We start from the raw sequence: 16741 nt of genomic DNA on the forward strand, positions 1-16741 counted from the left end.
CCTAGCTCTTTGCATTTTAAGTGAGCTTAATAAATGAAAACATGTTGTAGAGGCAGGGTGTATTTTATTGAAAGATTCATGAAGTTTCAATGACATTGTTAAGGTATTTAATTAGTCTCATGAAAAAAAAGTAGAGTGACCCTTTTAGAGAAGCTGATAAGTCATATAATAGCTGTTAGATCCTCTTTATTCCTTGCTTTATAAGATTAACTTTGTGCTAAGCAATTTATGCTAAGTTTTCCCTTTTATTGGTAACCAAAGTTATCTGTGCTTCATGAATAGATTATTGGAGATAACATCATGTAATTAACAAGAGATGCAGAAAAGTAAAAGTACAATTTGTGTGAGAATTGTATGAGAGAGAATGTTAATTTCTTAACTAGGAAGGATATTTAACAGGATAAAAGGAAGGCAAAATTGTGCAGTTCTTTGAAAGGATTAAAGTAACCTTATCTCATGTTCTTTCAGAAGGTGGGATTGCCAGAGTGTGTGAAAGTCATGTTCAATGAGCTATTCACAACTCTAATGAATTGTAGACACACTATTGCATTGCTTTATTTTTCTTTTTTTCTAAAAGTGATTGATAAGGCATAAGTTATGCTTTAGCTATATTAAATAATGGAAGTTAGTAAAAGGGGAAATTGTACAACCTGCAGGCATGCAGAATTGACATTTTTATATAATCTGAGGAGCTATAAATTATACTCTGGGGGGGAGGAAGGGTGGGTAAATTTATTTTTCTTTGTCAGAGTAAACTTCAGAAAATTAAATATTTAAGACAATAAAATACCTGTCAGTAGCACTTCACTGTGCTGTTATCTTCTCCTTTAAAGTACTTCTAAAATGCCTGGGATTGTGGTCTCTTTGGAAATCTACACAGAACCCAGTTTCCAGTGTAATTTCTTTCTAGACCTTAGTTCTTGTATTTAAAGAAAGGTGGTACATAAGAATTTTCAAAGTAAAATTACATGAAGATAAATTGAATTACAGAGTTCAGCACACTCCTAAAAATCAGGAAAAAGTACAGACCAAAACTTGCTTTCTTTGGTAGCTTAAGAAATATCTTCAGTACCTTGCTTTCAGTGTTAAGGCATGGGCTTATATTGGTTTTCACAGAAGAGAAAAAATGGCCAGAGCTGGGTTCCCTCGCGGCCCACAAAGCCTTGACGAGAGGCTGTTCAGCAGCCCTCTGGCTTTCCAAAATGATGATTGGTCTCTCAGGTCCTCGGAATGGTTAACATCAGGGCTACAGGTAGTGGTTTAGAAGGAACTACAGTGCTGAAGTGGTTGCAGTTTTGTGAAGGGGAATTTGTTGATTGGTTAAGGACTTCAAGGCCAGACTGCGGCATGACTGGTACATCTGCTTCACATGTTCCTGTCTTTCCTTATTCTGTCCTCTTTGTGCAGCAAGCTTTAAATCTAGCTAAAAACTCCATTTTAGGAGTCTTGCAGTTTGGTGCACTTCCAGGTCATCAAATCTGGTAATCCATGTTAATGATTTTAAATAATAATGGTACTGTATGTTCCAATAATGACAAGAAGGGGAGAAGACTTCTCCAGGAAGTTACCGTATGTGCTCTGTTGGGTCATTCTTACATGGATATTTGTTAACACCATCTGTATAACCATTTCTGCCTGAACGTGAACTAGCATTGTGCAATCTTGCTGAAAAGGCACGTAAATATTTTGTCCTTTCCCCAAGTGTTGGACTGAAATGTAGAAACTGTCAGCCTCGGCTGATCATAGAATTTGCAATTCTCTGTTTTGTTATTTTCAAGACTGAAGTTTAGTAAGTAGAGAGGTTTCTTAAAAGGTTTAGTAACAGTAAAGTAATAGTTAAAATTATTTTTTGTAGGGAGTCTGCATTGATGTGTACTAAATAGTTGGTTGTAATTTGAAACTGTCCGGATAGCAAAAGCATGAAAAATGGGAGTAACTACTGTGCATATAGAGATTTATTATGCATCTATGTTACAGTATGCTTATTTTATCAAAAATAGACCATTATGAAAACTGTCTTTTGCACCTGCTCTTCATTAATTTTTAAAGTTAAATAGCTCTGAGTGGACTTTTCTACAAAATACCAGAGGGCACTTGGGGGTTATTAGCAGCAGATACTTGCTGAATGTAGAGTTTAACGCTAATGGGGAAATAATCCACTCCTAGAATTATAGTTTAAATACTGTTAAGGGAAAAAAAAAACCTGAACAAAATCACAACCAAAAAACCACAAACAAACTCACCCTCAAAAAGGGTAAGTAATGGAGTGCAGTGTTCCATTACTTTGTACTAACTTTAGGGAAGTTGGAATTCACCATTAGTAAAAGATGAAGTTGTAGAATTGTTCCTATTGAATTGGATAAAAAAAAAAGATGTAATGGTATTTCAGAATAATAGACAAGCACCTTATAACTTAGAAAAATATCCACTGTAGTTTACATATTTTCTTGCAAATTAGGAAAACATACAAAGTAATTTGTGTTTGGAAGTAGTAGCTCTAGTTGAACCTTGAAAGTTTCACATATAATGTGTGAAATTAATCCATCACACCATCAGCTTTTTGTTGGAATTGCCCTGAAAGCTTTTTTCCAGAAGAAAAATCTCAACATTGTAAAAATCTGAAAATACAAGATTCTCCCTACCCATATTACTGTAATTTAGGGCAGAATTTTATTTCACCCTTTAGGGATAGTAGAAGCTCAGTTGGTTTAGGGGAAAAAGTAGGGAGGTCAGTCTTTTTCACAGGTGTTAGAAGGAAGAGGATCAAACTAATTGAGGGAATCAAACTAGCAAATATTGGTAATTCGTTTTTCAGCAAATAACAGATGTCTTTGCAATTAATTTTGCATGATAGGCCTGTGGTTATCAGCCAAGAAATGTGATCAGTCATATATTAGTAATTCTTCAAAATGTCATACACATGAAGTTAAAATCTGTTCAGTGATCAAATAAGTAGGCATTTCTTGGCGATACTCAATTGCCTGTATAGCATGCATATACTGTGCACACACATACTGTGGTGTGACTAATGTTGGCCGTATTTTCATAGTTTTGCCATTTTTGAAACTTAGGTTTCAGTAAACCCAGCCCTGTGCAGGGGTAAGCTTTCTGGCACTAATGAATCCTGACAGAGGGGGACAACTTGAGTTTGTTGCAGGATATGAAAAGGATCTTCATGTTACTTTTAATGCAAAATGGAGAAGGAGGGGTTGGCTTTAGGATTGGAAAATATCTGCTATCTTTAAAAACTTCTGAGTCACAAAGTTTAACTGGAATCTCATTTAAAAGTGGAAAAAAAACCCACACCCCGACCAACCAACCAAACTCCCAAATTCTTAAGGATATTAAAAAGAGAGGGCAATAGGAGATATTCCAAATATCAAGTAATTCCTTCTCACTGTGATTTTGTTGGACTGGTTTCAATTATTTTGACACAAACTTGTGGGATAAAATTGTATGAAAGCACCACTAATAAAACTAGAGGAAAAAAGATGTTTTCTCAGTGTGTCTTGGTAGGCATTTGTTGGGATTTTTGGATAACAGTTGGAAAACTGTTAGCTTGTTTTCAAATTATTAAAAGGGTTTAGAGAACAGTAAATATTTGTTGCTTAAATTTAGCTGGGTGGACACCTTTGGTACTGAAAGGAGCTTGAAATCAGTATTGCATATATTTGTAACAGTAAAGTATCTTTCTGGTTATTGGCTTCTGGAATATTTTTGTAGAACAGCTATAGTATCACTTCTTTTGAAGTGTGACCTTTCTTATCTCTAAACGCCTCCCCGCCTTCCCCCCCGTATTATTCAGTTCTAAAATTTAAGCTTATTTCATAAGGGTTTAAAGTTTCCTTATGACGGGAAATACACAACTGCTCTCGGCATGTGTAGTACTACCAGGCTTCTGTGTCTTGAACCAAGATGATATGTTGGTTGCCTGCCTCAATTTGAATCGCTTCGGTTGAAATTTTCCAAATACTTTCATTCCAAGATTGAAATGATGGAAAAATATTTAGAAACATTTTATTATTGCCCAAGTTTTCAAGGAAGAAAATTGAGTTTGGCTGCACTGAGGATGTTTTGGTATGTAAGGCCTGTGTGAAATTAAACAGGACTTTCCACGCATTTACAACTCAGTGCTGCTTTGGGATGAGGTAGATCTGGGCATAATGATGAGGGTATGGGTTGGCAGGAGAGGGCAAGCTGGTACGAAGAAGTATGTATTTAAAACATAAGTAGAGGATCTTTTTTCAACTTGTGCTTTCATTTACTCCTTCCCTGACAGGCAAAGGAGTGGGAATTCCCTGGACTAAGTGTACAGGCAAGCATGGCAGGGTCTGCCTGGGCTAAATAAGAGCTTCTGACTGGCTGTATGCCACAGGACAGGACTGCCAGCATGGAGTCAGGGAGCTGGGAAGCTGGATCCATGCTAGGGTTAGGAACCAACAGCAGAGTAGAAGATGCAAGGGGAGGTGAGAGAATGTATCTGAAGAGCAAGCAGGACCAAAAGAACTGTAAGGCTCATTGGACACAGAATTACTATTGGGGAAGATGCTTGATACTGTGTTACAAATTTGGTCATAGAAGCAGAAATACCTGCTTATTTCATAGCTTCCGTCTGTTGTAACCTAGCACAAAAACTGACATTTGAGAGCAAGGGGAGAGACTGGTGTCTGGTACCTCAAACAGGGCAGAATACACTAAATTATTAGGAAGAAGCAGGCAGAGGAGACTATGGTTGCTGCAGTGCCATTTGGTGTTTGGAAGCAAGCCCAGCCACATCATTACTGCTGCCAGTTCTTCAGCTCACAAGGCAAATATGTGATAAGTATGCCTTATTAGTCTATGTTGCAGTAGGTTTCCACATAATTTGTTTTTTTGTTGGCTGTTTTAGAAATAACTAAGATACGTGTAGGTATATATTGTGTCTTGAGAAAAATACAGGGAGAACTGCAGAGCTTCCAAGCCAAGAGCTCCAAAAATAGGAAAAAGCAGGTTGTCTGTTCAGACCATTTTCTCTCCCCAGGTGTGACATGCTTGTGTGACTGTGTGCTGTAAATAAGATGCAAGATAAAAACCATCTTGTGTGAAACTGTCCTGATGAACTGGTGTTTTACCTTGCCTGTGTTGCAATGACCTCATGCATTGATAAATAACTAAATAGCTGAATACCAGTTGGTTTGCGGGATGCCTCCCTTGAGGCTGTGCAGCTTGCAGAAGTGCTGTGTATTCCCTAGCATGTCTGTAAGAGCAGTGCATTGAGAAATAGTCTTTTATCACTACGGCTTCCAAGATGAGGGAATTCATTTAACCTTAGTTTGAAAGTACCTCTGGCAGCTCCTCCATGCAGTCATGTTAGGAGTTGTATTTTATGAGCAAAGGGTCAGGATCCTGAAGGTTTGTGTTCAGTTGCTCTTTTGGCAGGCAGCCAGTGCTGTCCAGCTCAACACACGGAAGGGCAATGCGGCTGAACAGCCTTGTTCAGCTAACCCTGAATGGATTTTGATGGGACAAATAAATGTCACTTTTCCCATCCCAAATAGCTTGCTCTTCCTCCAGCTGCTGCTGTTTGCAGATACCCTGTGAAAATACAAAGGCATTCGTCTCTTCCAAGGTAGCAAGAATATTTTGTGTTGGTAACTGTTCACTTGTAGAAGTGTAGCAGCTCCTCTTACAAACTACGTGTATGTTATAAGAACTGTCATGCTTGAGTGTAATATAATGTCTTTCCACTAAATGAAAACCCAGAGGAGACTGGCTGACTAGGAGCACTGGCGACGGGATATAGACCCTTTAATCTCTAGGAATGATAAAGTATTTACAAGTGATGGCTGTATAATGACATAAAATAAGTAGTCAAAGTCTTGCTTCCGAGTAAAAGGTCTTAGTATCTCACATATCCCTGTTTAGGTGTTTAAAGAGGGCCAGAGATTTAATAATCGCTGTGATCCCCAGTGCCTCTCAGCTACTGGCTTGGGCCTTGTGAATCCCACTTCTGTTGTGTTGGTAGGAGGATGTGAAGCAGCTCTGTCTTGTGCTACTTCAGTAGTGAGTAGACTTCATTTTCCAGGGCAAATACCTATTTTTGCTATGTGAAAACTTGCTTTTGCTTATATTTTTTTTTGCAGTACAAATAGGATAGTGTGAGACTGCACCTACTGTTGGTATAGCAAATTATAAGCCACTGCAATGTAGTTGTATGGTCCTTTGCTGATGACTGTGTTTCAGTCTAGCAGGGAGTGTTTGACCTGAATTCTGATTTGAAAAGCTTTAAGGTGAGCATGTAAGCAGAACAGATGCCACCACTGATTTCAGAATCTGTAAAAAGAGAAAAGCAAAGATGTTCATAGATGACTTTTGTTATTTGTTTTACTCATAATGAGGAAATACTTCTGCATATTATAATTTCTATGAAGCAAAGCTTCTTCCATTTATCAGACATTGCTAACGTGTTTTATCAACTTTAGATATAAAAGAAAAAATGATAGTGTGACTTACTCAAGTGTGCCTTCTACAAAATCCTGCTTTTGGATTAATGTTATTCTTTGGATTGCCATCCTGATTTCTGCAATATGTAAAGCCTCATTTCACATTTGAATGAAAAATAACCAAACAAACCCACCTTACTGGAGTAAAGATAATTTTGTACTTTTTCTTATAATGCCCTAGATGGGACATTGTGAATAGATGGAAGTGTGACTCTACTGTCATTTATTTTTATAAGATGTTTTCTTTAGTTTTCTGGATGCCATAAATTGTCCTTCCCCACCCCCTTTTTTTTCTTTTCTCTTTTTTTTAGTAAAGCTGCTTCATTTATGTAGCTTACATTGTACTAAATTGATGGTAAAGAATAGCACAGTTTAAGAAGATAAATATCACGAATGTCTTCTAAAGTAGACACTCAGATTTTTTTTTTATTAATGGGAAAGAAGGTAAATAAATGCATGGATTGCAATAAGCTTGGGAAGAAATGGCATTCCTGTGGTGCTAGTGATTATCAAAACATTGCAAATTCATTTCAAGATAGTGTACTCAAGTTTAGTAGATCTTCTGTTGTGAAAGAATGACTCACTAAGGGCTGCCAGTTTGGGCAGATGATAGGTGATAATTCATAAAACAACTGGACTTTTAGAGGAAATTATAGCAGGCAGTAGATAAATACCTGGATGTTAGCCTTAATCTTAGTTCTGCCTTATAAAATAGGGCCCTCCAGACTTCCAGCAGCATACACCTGGACCAGTTCCCACCAACTTCTCCCAAGCCCCGAGGCTGCCAATCCAGGACCAGTGGAGAGGGCCACCACCACCTCCACCACCACTCCCTCCTCCACCTCCTCAGGAAAGAGATCCTTTCTTCATAGCAGGTAAGCCTTTACATTAACAAACACCATCCACTTTTTGTAAAGTGTCTATTCACTGTAAGTTGTATCATACAATGTGAAGTGTTTGGAAGAACCTGAAGGCTGGAAGATCCTGTTTGATGTAGCCAGACTAGTACATAAAAAAATTCCAGTAGTCTGTTACAGTTTTACTACTTTGATGTAATGTCTCCTATCTGTAACAACCGTCAACCTGGATATTTTTATACAAAGTAAAGTTAGTGTGTAAGTGGTGGTTGCAATACAGTTGTACTTTGTTACATTACTAGTACTCTCCATAAGCTTTAGTTTCCTCCAGTAAGTTTTGAACCACCTGGAAAATGTGTTTTGTAAGAAATCTGTTAAGGTTAGCTAAAATGATACAGAGTAGCAAGCAAAATAACTACAAAGTGCATGTATATGTATACTCTAATTCCTGGAATCCTCCTTTGATTTCATTAAAGTAGAATTTCTAGAAGATATTGCTAATTCCAGCAAAGTACCAGTTGTGCTGGTCTTTTGAAGCATCAATTCTGTTTAAACACAAGTGGCAGAAGCAAGAGAAACAGCCTTGAAGGTAGCTTTTAAAATTTAAAACATCCCATACAGTTTTGCTTTCTACAAATTTCAGGTAACTCTTCCAGATCAATATGAAGCATTACATTTCAAAAGCATGTTTATGTCCCAAGGGGGTTGTCATTTAATTGCTTACCTGATTTCCACAGATCCAAGGTTTCCAAGTCATCCCTTATTTGAGCAACGAAGCCCCCCACCACCGCCACCTCCTCCACTTCTTAATAGTGCACATCCTGTCCCTACCCAAAGTCCAATGCCATTCAACCAGCCCGGACCAGCGTTCGGTCAGCAGGGCCAGCAACCGGTGTTCCCCAGGGAGCGGCCGGTTCGTCCGAACTTGCAGCCTCAAGGTCCTGTGGGGATTCTCCACTTCAACCAGCCAGGTTCAGCAAATCCACGGCCGTTTATCCCTCCAAGACAGCAGTTCCTGCAGGCTCCAGGACAGCCCTTCCTTGCTGCACACACACAGCCCACCATGCAGGTATGGGTCCACAGTGGGAAGGGGCCTGTGAGGAGCATGTGAAGTGGCCCAGTGATGTCATGTAGGGAGTAATGTAGCTCAGGAGTTATTTGAGATTACAGATATGAGGCAGATGGACCTGCAGTACTTTTTATTGCTGTACCTGAAAAAGTGATTAATCTTCTACCTCGTTGACAGCACTAATGCATTTCAGATAGTGAGCCTTCAGCGTGGACCTGGCTTCTGAAGTTGTGTTAGCTCTGCAGAGGTAGGGAGAGTGGTCCCGGTCTGGCCCCGGGTCCTGGTTAGCAGCAGGGCGGGAGCGCCCTCTGCCGCTCACCTTCGGAGCCCGGCATGGAGCCGGGGGCCTCCTGTAAACTGGGAGGAAGCTGAAGTGATGCTTGAAGTGGATAAATGATTTTGGGGATGTGCAGCGTGATGTATAGGGCCCTGTATGTTCTGTGGGATTTATGCGAGGTTTTCTCATAGTGTCTGCACTTCGAACATGGGGGAATCCTGAATGATGCTGGAGAAGCATCCTAATGATGCTGGAGAAGGGGAAAATCATAAGAAACCCCAAATAAACAAATTTTAAAGTAATTTAAAAAGCAGAGGGCAGAAACCTTTGCAGGTGTCTTTTTGCATTTCAGCTGTTGACTTACACAGGTTTAAGTGCAGAATGACCCTGTGCGGCATCTGTTAGTCTGGTTTCTACTCAGTATACTTTTTGTTTACCTTAGTCCATAGCTGCTTACAGGTGTATTTGAGGACTTGGAAGGCTGGAGCTATTTTTCAGGAGTTTATTACCTTGAAACTAAAACCAAATAATCTTTTTGTTCATGTGAAGGGTCCCTTGCATCCTCCATTACAGCCTCAGCCGCAACCTCAACCTCAGCAGCACCATCACCAGCAGCAGCAACACCATCACCAGCAGCAGCAACAGCAACACCATCATCATCTTCAAGGGCCACCACAGCCCTTGATGCCCATGAACCAGCCACAGTTCAGGCCTCACATGCCGGCCACACAGCAGCAGCCACCAAATAACAACAGGATGCAGTGTCAGCCACGACAGGGTCCAATGAAGCCAAGGCATGTAAGTACCACATATGCCAATGTTGTTGGCTTGTGTAGTTCTGATGAGTAGCAGACATGTAAGCATGGACTTCAAATCTCACCAGCATGGTTTTCCACTCCCATTTATTTCTTTACTACTCTGTTCCTTTTTTTCACCATTTATTGTTCCTTTTCTGCTTTGATGATTTTATAACATCCAAATGATAGCACTTGGATGATAGCACTACATCCAAAAAATAACACTTGTATTTTTCCCTTCTAATTTTCTTCTTCAGTCTTTGGTGTTTTTCTTGATCTGGGTCCAGTAAGAGATGGTTCAGTTACCCAAAAACTGGCAGTAAAGGGCTTTTGAAGGATAGATTTGCTTAATAAGACTTCAGAACTGCTGGTAGCCTGTGGTTGTGTGGGAGTGCAGTTCTCTGGCATTTTTAATTTGAAGGCCTATCTGTATCATTACAAATATGCTTTCTGGTTCAGATAGTGCCACTCATGTCTTGTGACTTCGCCTTTGTGCAACATGTTCTGTTGGTTGGGTAGCACAACAGTCTGTAGCAGTGCTTGAGATAATGAGACTCTAGTTCAAACTAATTGCTTTGTTTAGGAAATGAAATCACACAGTGAAGCTATTTCCGAGAATAAAGTTAAACAAGATTCAGTTTTGCTTTTAGTTAAAAAAAAGGCAAGCCCTAAAACTATTGTTAAAACAGACTCATTTCTATTGTGCCTCTTCAACACCATGAAAATGTGAAACACAAAGCACTTCAGTCTGATTTGTAGTAGAAGTCTGCAGGTTTTTCCTTTCTGCTTTTCAGAGTACACCATCACAAAATATTGTCAAGCGTCCAAATCAGCAGCTACAGTCAACTGCTCCAAGAAATAGTAACTTGCGTGAGTTGCCGATAGCACCATCACATGCTATGGAAATGAACAACAACAGACGAACCTCCACTCCAGCTGCTCAGGTCAAACCCATTACCAGCACGATGTCTGCCACCAAGTCTGTAGCTGGTGTTGGAAACTCACAGGGAAGGCCTGAGATGAAAGCCAAAGCAATCACACCAGTGGGCCAAGCAAAATCAGAAGTAAAATCTGAACCAGAGGTAAGGCTTTGTAAAACAAAATCTTCCATTTAAGAACAAAAAAAACAAACCAACCCACCAAGAAACAAAAAACTCCGACCTTTCTAAAACTCTTCTAGTTTGACTTGCGACCTGTAAGCACATTTAATGTGTTATTCACACAATAAATTTCGGTACCGCTAGAGGCCTCCCTTCTGAGTTGTACTTTAATGTGATAGCAAAATCAGTCTCCATTGACAAAATACAAAAAAGACATCTGGAAGGTTGGCAGGGCTGTGGTGAATCTGGTTTGCTGGATGAGGAGTCATTTGTACTATGAAAGACAGAGGATGAGTAAGGGTCATCAATGATGCAAGCCTCTGAAATACCCATTGTGCCTATTCTTGTCTTCCAGGATTATGATCCCTTATTTTTTTTTCCTCCCAGTAATCACATTCTCTTCCATTTCCTATAATGCTGTATGGCTATAAAAAAAAGAGGCTATTTGGAAACCTGTGAGCTGATTTTCTCATACTCTTGTCCTTTAGGCTGTTAAATCTCCTTCAGGATCTTGAGCAGTCATGCAGGGGGTTGCAGCTGCATTGTCCATGGAGCTTCTTGCTCTTGAAGAAGAAAATCTGTGTTTTATGAAAACTTCTGGCGTGAAGGAAAATAGGAGATGCTCTTAAATTTTCCATTTTGGAGGATTTTTTACTGTTAGCTCTGCTAGTACTTCTTCACAATCAAAAGAATGAGATGCCAGTGTTTTGGGCCTCAGCTACATCATGCAGTGTGAACAGATGACCATTTCCTTGCACAGATTCTCCCAGAACCTAGAGAAGACTCTCTATTACCACTGTTAGTTGAGAGTGCACTGATGGTACTGTTAATCCTGAATGTCAGGAGATACAAGAGGAACGTGATGGCTAAATGCACCCTGTGTAATTTTGGCGTGTCAGTTTGTTCTGAGCAGAACTGTAAATTTTATAGTTTAGATAACCATGAATCTTGTCTCAAGGACCAGATTTTCTTCACCAACTGTTGAAAGCTTTGTGTTAATGCTGTATTCCCTTTAAGTGGCTTGCTTACGTTTTTCATCTTGTTCTTGAATTAAGGATGGTCATAACTCATAAATGAGGCACAAAAGAAACCCATAGCTAGCAGTGTTTGACCTCTTGTGCACTTGCTTCTCAATGGAAATATATAAAAAAAAAATCCTTTTTCCAGCTTTTCATCACAATGCAAATTTCAGTCATTGAAAAAATGACAGAAGTAATCCCCTTTCTCTCAAGTCTGTCTCTTGGAATAACCTAAGTCACAGAAATGCAATGCCTCTTAGAGAACCCTCTGTCAGGGCATTAGTCAGGTAAATTTTGAAGCAAATCAGCTATGGGCTGCTCCATCTAAGACATCTTAAAGTTTTTCCAGAGTGTAGTCATATAAAAATTAAGGTGTTAATTCCAAAGTATCTCTGGCAGTGTTTAGACAAATTAGTATTTTTTCACCCCTCTTAATCAAAAACCCCTAACCAAACATAAAACCCCACAAACAAAAAAACAAAGCAGAAACCCCCAAAGCAGTCATCTTGTTCTCTCCAGTTTAAATTTTAAACATATCTTTACAAATTTAGAATGACAAGACAAACTAATCTTGCGTGAATTCTTAGTGTTTTAAAATAAAGTCTTATTGCTATGTCAAAATTATCTTTTAAAACAGTTTTTTTATGTCAGTTTTTGCAAAACAGTGTTAAAAAAAGGCTGTCTTGGAAAAAAATTGTGTCTCCTGGAGTTTCCAGTTATTAACCGTAGAAGTAAAGCCTTTACAAATACACTTGGCAAGGGCTAGAAAAGTGTGTGAATGTGTGCCCACACAGAACCATTCTTCTCCCAAAGGGAATGTGAAAGAGAGCCTTGTGCTGCAAGCAGCATAGTAGCAGTAGTACCTCTTCAGCTACGCCACTGTGGTAGTCTTGTTCAGTGATGCTGCTTATTGTCACTTCTACAAACAAGATTGCTGCACTAGTAATGTTCATTCCCAAGCATTTAATCATATTCTTTGCTGTTACCATGTATGTTGCTACATTTCCCTCCTTAGATTGTAATGTTTTCCAGTCTCTTTTTCATGTGTTTTTCTTCTAATTAGCTAACTTCATCCTATTCTTCAGCTCTCTATGAAGATGAGAAAGAGTTAAGTTCTGTCATCTTTTCAAGCTGCACTGCTCATAAGTGAACTGGGCAGGTTATTTTGCAAGTGTTTTCAACTGGAAAATTATTAAGACTTCTCTTTGTAACCTTCTTCCTGAAGAGTCAGTGGCCGTATTTATGAATGCCCTATCAATTCAGGAAGTACCAAAAAAATAGCAGTGTTGGTTATTAAAGATTTTGCTCACCTTCAGAATAGGTATTTGAAAGGTTTGTAACCTGACTGACTAGAAGATTTAAAGCTCTATTTCTACTTTACTAATGGTATACATTCCTGTGGTATATATTCCTGTGAGGCTACAAAATACTGGTTTTTTCAGTGCCTTTGTTCAGAATATCTGTAACTCTTCAAGATTTAAACTCGCATACCGTCAGTCTGAAAAATCATTCTGTCAGTGAAACTGGAAATCATGGGTGATGACTGTGGGCTTAATTCTGCTCATGTTGAGGTCAGTTTAGCATAAGAGGAATTGAGACAATATTGTAAGAATAATATTAAGAATATTAAGAATTTTGGGGTTTAAAGAAGGGGGAGAATGTGGAAAGGTGGTGCAAAACTATTCAGATGAAATGGGTATTGGAGCTCAAACCAGAAGAGAAATTAATGCTGCATAATCATAACTGTACTGATATTAACTACTTATTTTGTAGTAAATAGCCCTCTTATACTGAAACCTTCACATGTCATTCTCCCAAATCCAGTGAATTTTGTAGTTGGATTGTTGGATTTTATGTTGCTGGCTTGCTTGTTTTAACAAGGCTTACAGTATGAAAAATTGTAGCTATAAGAAAAATAGTAGTTATAAGACCAAATGTAACTACATCTTTTCATCTTTTTGGAAATTAACTACCTGAGAAATTATATGTCTTAAATTTCAGTTTTGTCCAATTTAAATAGGCTTGATTTCTAAATTTTTGCAATGGTGCCTTCTGTATTGTGCTTAGAAGGTTCTTTCTTTATCATGATGGTTTTTTCCAGTTGGAAGATCGCAAGAGGGCAGTGTGCTTCTCAGAGAAACTTCTTAATTCTCTTCTTGCTTGTCCAAGATGCGCAGCTCCTGTGTTTGGTAGGGTGACTCATACCTTCTGAGGGTTTGAGAGCTGATACCAGCAACATGAAATATGTGATGTATATGTAGGTACCTTTATTTAAGATACTTTGTGGTTTTGAACGCAAGCAGATAAATGATGCGACTTGGATCTGGCCTTATCTTTTCTGAAGACTTGTCATGATTTTTTTTTTTTTACAAATTACTCTAGCCTCTTTTTGTTTCTAATGTTACAACTGAAAAAAATAACTGAGCCTGCTGAATAGATTGTGTTTATGTCACAGATCAAACCATTTGATTACTCTGTCCTTGCACTCATTCTGCTGAGGGACACAAGTGAGCCTGGTTGCATGATTCTGTTTTTTGTTCTCTGATAACAAACCAGAACACTTGCAGACTGTATGACTCAATGGTTCTATTAACTAGTAATAAAGCCTGCAGAGCTCGGAAAAGCTCTGGGTTGTTTAATTTGCTATACGAAGAGCAAGCTAGTAATACTCAGACTTAAATTTCACCAGAAATTTTATTCCCTTGGTTTAGCGCATGTCTTTGCTGACTTTTCCTCAGTTAACAGTGCCATTCTGAGTTCTCTTGGAGAATGATGGAGGACAGCTGCTTGTCTTACTACTGCTCCTCAGCTAAACTCAGAAAAGCTGCCTGTAACATTTTCTTTTGGCGCTTGCCATCAAAGCTGCTTGGGATCTTGAGGCAGAAGAAAAGCCTATAGCTAAGGCTCAGTCTTCCCTTCAAACCAGAATGAAATAGATTGTGTTCATGAACTGTTCAAAAATGGATGAGACTGTCCCCTAAAGAAAAAAACAACAAAACTCCCCAAACCCAACAACAACAACAAAAAAAGACTTTCACAAAGCCAAGGGAACTGATTTGCATCTCTGGCCTTTTATGCTCTGTAGCCTTCTGTAAAAGGAAGAGCTGTATCCAATATACCTTTTTTTTCATGTTGTGGAATTTTCTACAAAGTGTGATGCATCAGTAGCTTATCCAAGAAAAAGGCTGCTCTAAGTTTCTTTTCTCCTTCTTCATCTACAGATGATATTGGTTTTGGCAGCAAACTTCCAAACCCAAGCTCTGAAATTTATGACAACTTTGAAGGATATCTACTCTTTCCCAGTTTTTTTTTTTGAGGGGGGGGGGGGCAACATGCTTTTTTTGTTTACTGCTTGTTGGAAAAATTTGCATTGGGTTTATTAAACTAATAGGATGAAAATCATTATCAGTCAGTATCATGTACTGTTTCCATTTTGACCCAAAGTACTGTCTTGCCTGTTATGTATGATTGAAGGTCCTTATTACATACCATAGGTCATATATATATGCACACCCACACTCTGTAATACAGTATACATAAGGTGCTTTTAAAGCTGATCAGCAGAGGATTTAATTGCCCCTGTTTTCATCCTAGTAAAGAACTTGCTGCCATTCTGAATCTGTTCTGTTGGGTTGTTGTACAACTAGTTTCAATTAAACCTGACTCCTAATGCAGATACTCTGTTAATCATCAAGTCGTTAAATTATTTGGTCTTCCTCTAGCTACAAGGATATTTTACTGAGAGCAGTAGTAGCAACTTGCTTATGATGGTGAAAGGATGTAGGTCTACCTATAGTCCATTAACAGGCTGATCTGCAGTTGTGATACAACCTCAGAGCTCTTGGCCCTTGATGTTTAAGATTATTCTTTAAGAAGGGATTGACTTCTTAGGGATATTACTGTTTTCCCAAGTATTGAGTTGAGTTCCTGAAAGGAAAATTTCAGATTGTATTTGAGCTCAAGTTACCTGAATATTCTTTTAAACATTAATCTAATTTTGTATGTGTTATTGCTATAGTTTGTCAGTTGTCTTCTATGGTTAATGCTAGTGTAGTTCAAATCAGCGTTACCTGTTCAAGGGGTGTTGCATGGATGTATTGGTAGGAGTCCTTCAGGGTGCCCATTTACTGTCTGCTAGCAAGAGTCATTTAAGTGTGCTGCAAAGTTCACATATCTGTGCTGCTATATTTAACTTTGAGGTAGTGTTTGGAAGTTACACATTGTGATCTACCTCTCCAAGGCCTTCAGAGCTTTTTAGGTGATAAAATGAGTGGACAGTCCTAATAATAAAGGACTGCTCATAGAAGAGCTGGTCTTATGCAGACTTGTGCTGGTATTGACATCCCAAGTTGAATATAAGGAAAAAGTACACTGCTACCTCCGAAGGTAAATTTGGTACTGGCTTGCTGGAATCCATCAAACTTATTTAGGTAAAATGTTGAATATTATGATTTGAAGGAAAGCAAATGGATAAACTAATTCATTAAGTTAAACATGATTTTTCTTTGGGCAGTTTCAGTAACTGAGATATTTACTGTCTCTGAAAATGACTGAAAATTTTCTTCACTGCATCAGGATCGGCATAACAGCATATCCTCCTCCTGTCTCTATCTTATCTGTATTTTCTCATCATATGAAAACTTAAGAGCCTTACCCTTTGACTGTATTTTGTAAGGATAGCAGTATTTTTGGGTTTTTTTACTATAATACAGCCTCTCCAGTTTTCAGTATAAGATGAAATATTTGAGTTTCCTTCTGTAGGAGCACGCTTCTGGTACTGTCTATCAACAGTGACCTGTAATCTGGTTCTTACAGCGATTAATCATTAATTACCACCACCATCGTCTGAAAAGTATAGAGGAAAATCAGAACTTTTTAGTATGTGAAGTAGTCTCATAAAAAGGAAAGTGTTAGGCCTCATCCCTGAATTAAGAAAAAATATATGTATATAAAAATACGAATTTTGAAAATCCAGTTCTAGAGGAGTCTTAGCCATTGTTTAGGCTAGTTGTCTAGTGTGAGACAGGCAGCTGTTTTTTAGTAATTGTGGGAATAATCCCTATCAATACATGCTCAGGAAAGAAGCAGTTACTACTGCAGAAAACAGCCATTCAGGATTTGTGCATCTGGATTCTGTGAG

General features: G+C 38.6%; 1 protein-coding gene across 4 annotated transcripts in view; it reads left to right on the forward strand.

Moving 5' to 3' along the window:
- The window catches only part of RBM33 (RNA binding motif protein 33), a 102890-nt gene that overhangs the window by 50436 nt on the left and 35713 nt on the right, over nucleotides 1-16741 (forward strand). For all 4 annotated transcript variants that reach the window (XM_034067776.1, XM_034067881.1, XM_034067826.1 and 1 more), the window contains exons 11-14: nucleotides 7198-7357; nucleotides 8077-8408; nucleotides 9235-9483; nucleotides 10277-10564. In XM_034067776.1, coding sequence (XP_033923667.1) covers nucleotides 7198-7357; nucleotides 8077-8408; nucleotides 9235-9483; nucleotides 10277-10564 — 1029 coding nt within the window. The remainder of the gene's footprint in view (nucleotides 1-7197; nucleotides 7358-8076; nucleotides 8409-9234; nucleotides 9484-10276; nucleotides 10565-16741) is intronic.

Source organism: Melopsittacus undulatus, chromosome 1, assembly GCF_012275295.1.
Source record: "Melopsittacus undulatus isolate bMelUnd1 chromosome 1, bMelUnd1.mat.Z, whole genome shotgun sequence".
NCBI lineage: Eukaryota > Metazoa > Chordata > Aves > Psittaciformes > Psittaculidae > Melopsittacus > Melopsittacus undulatus.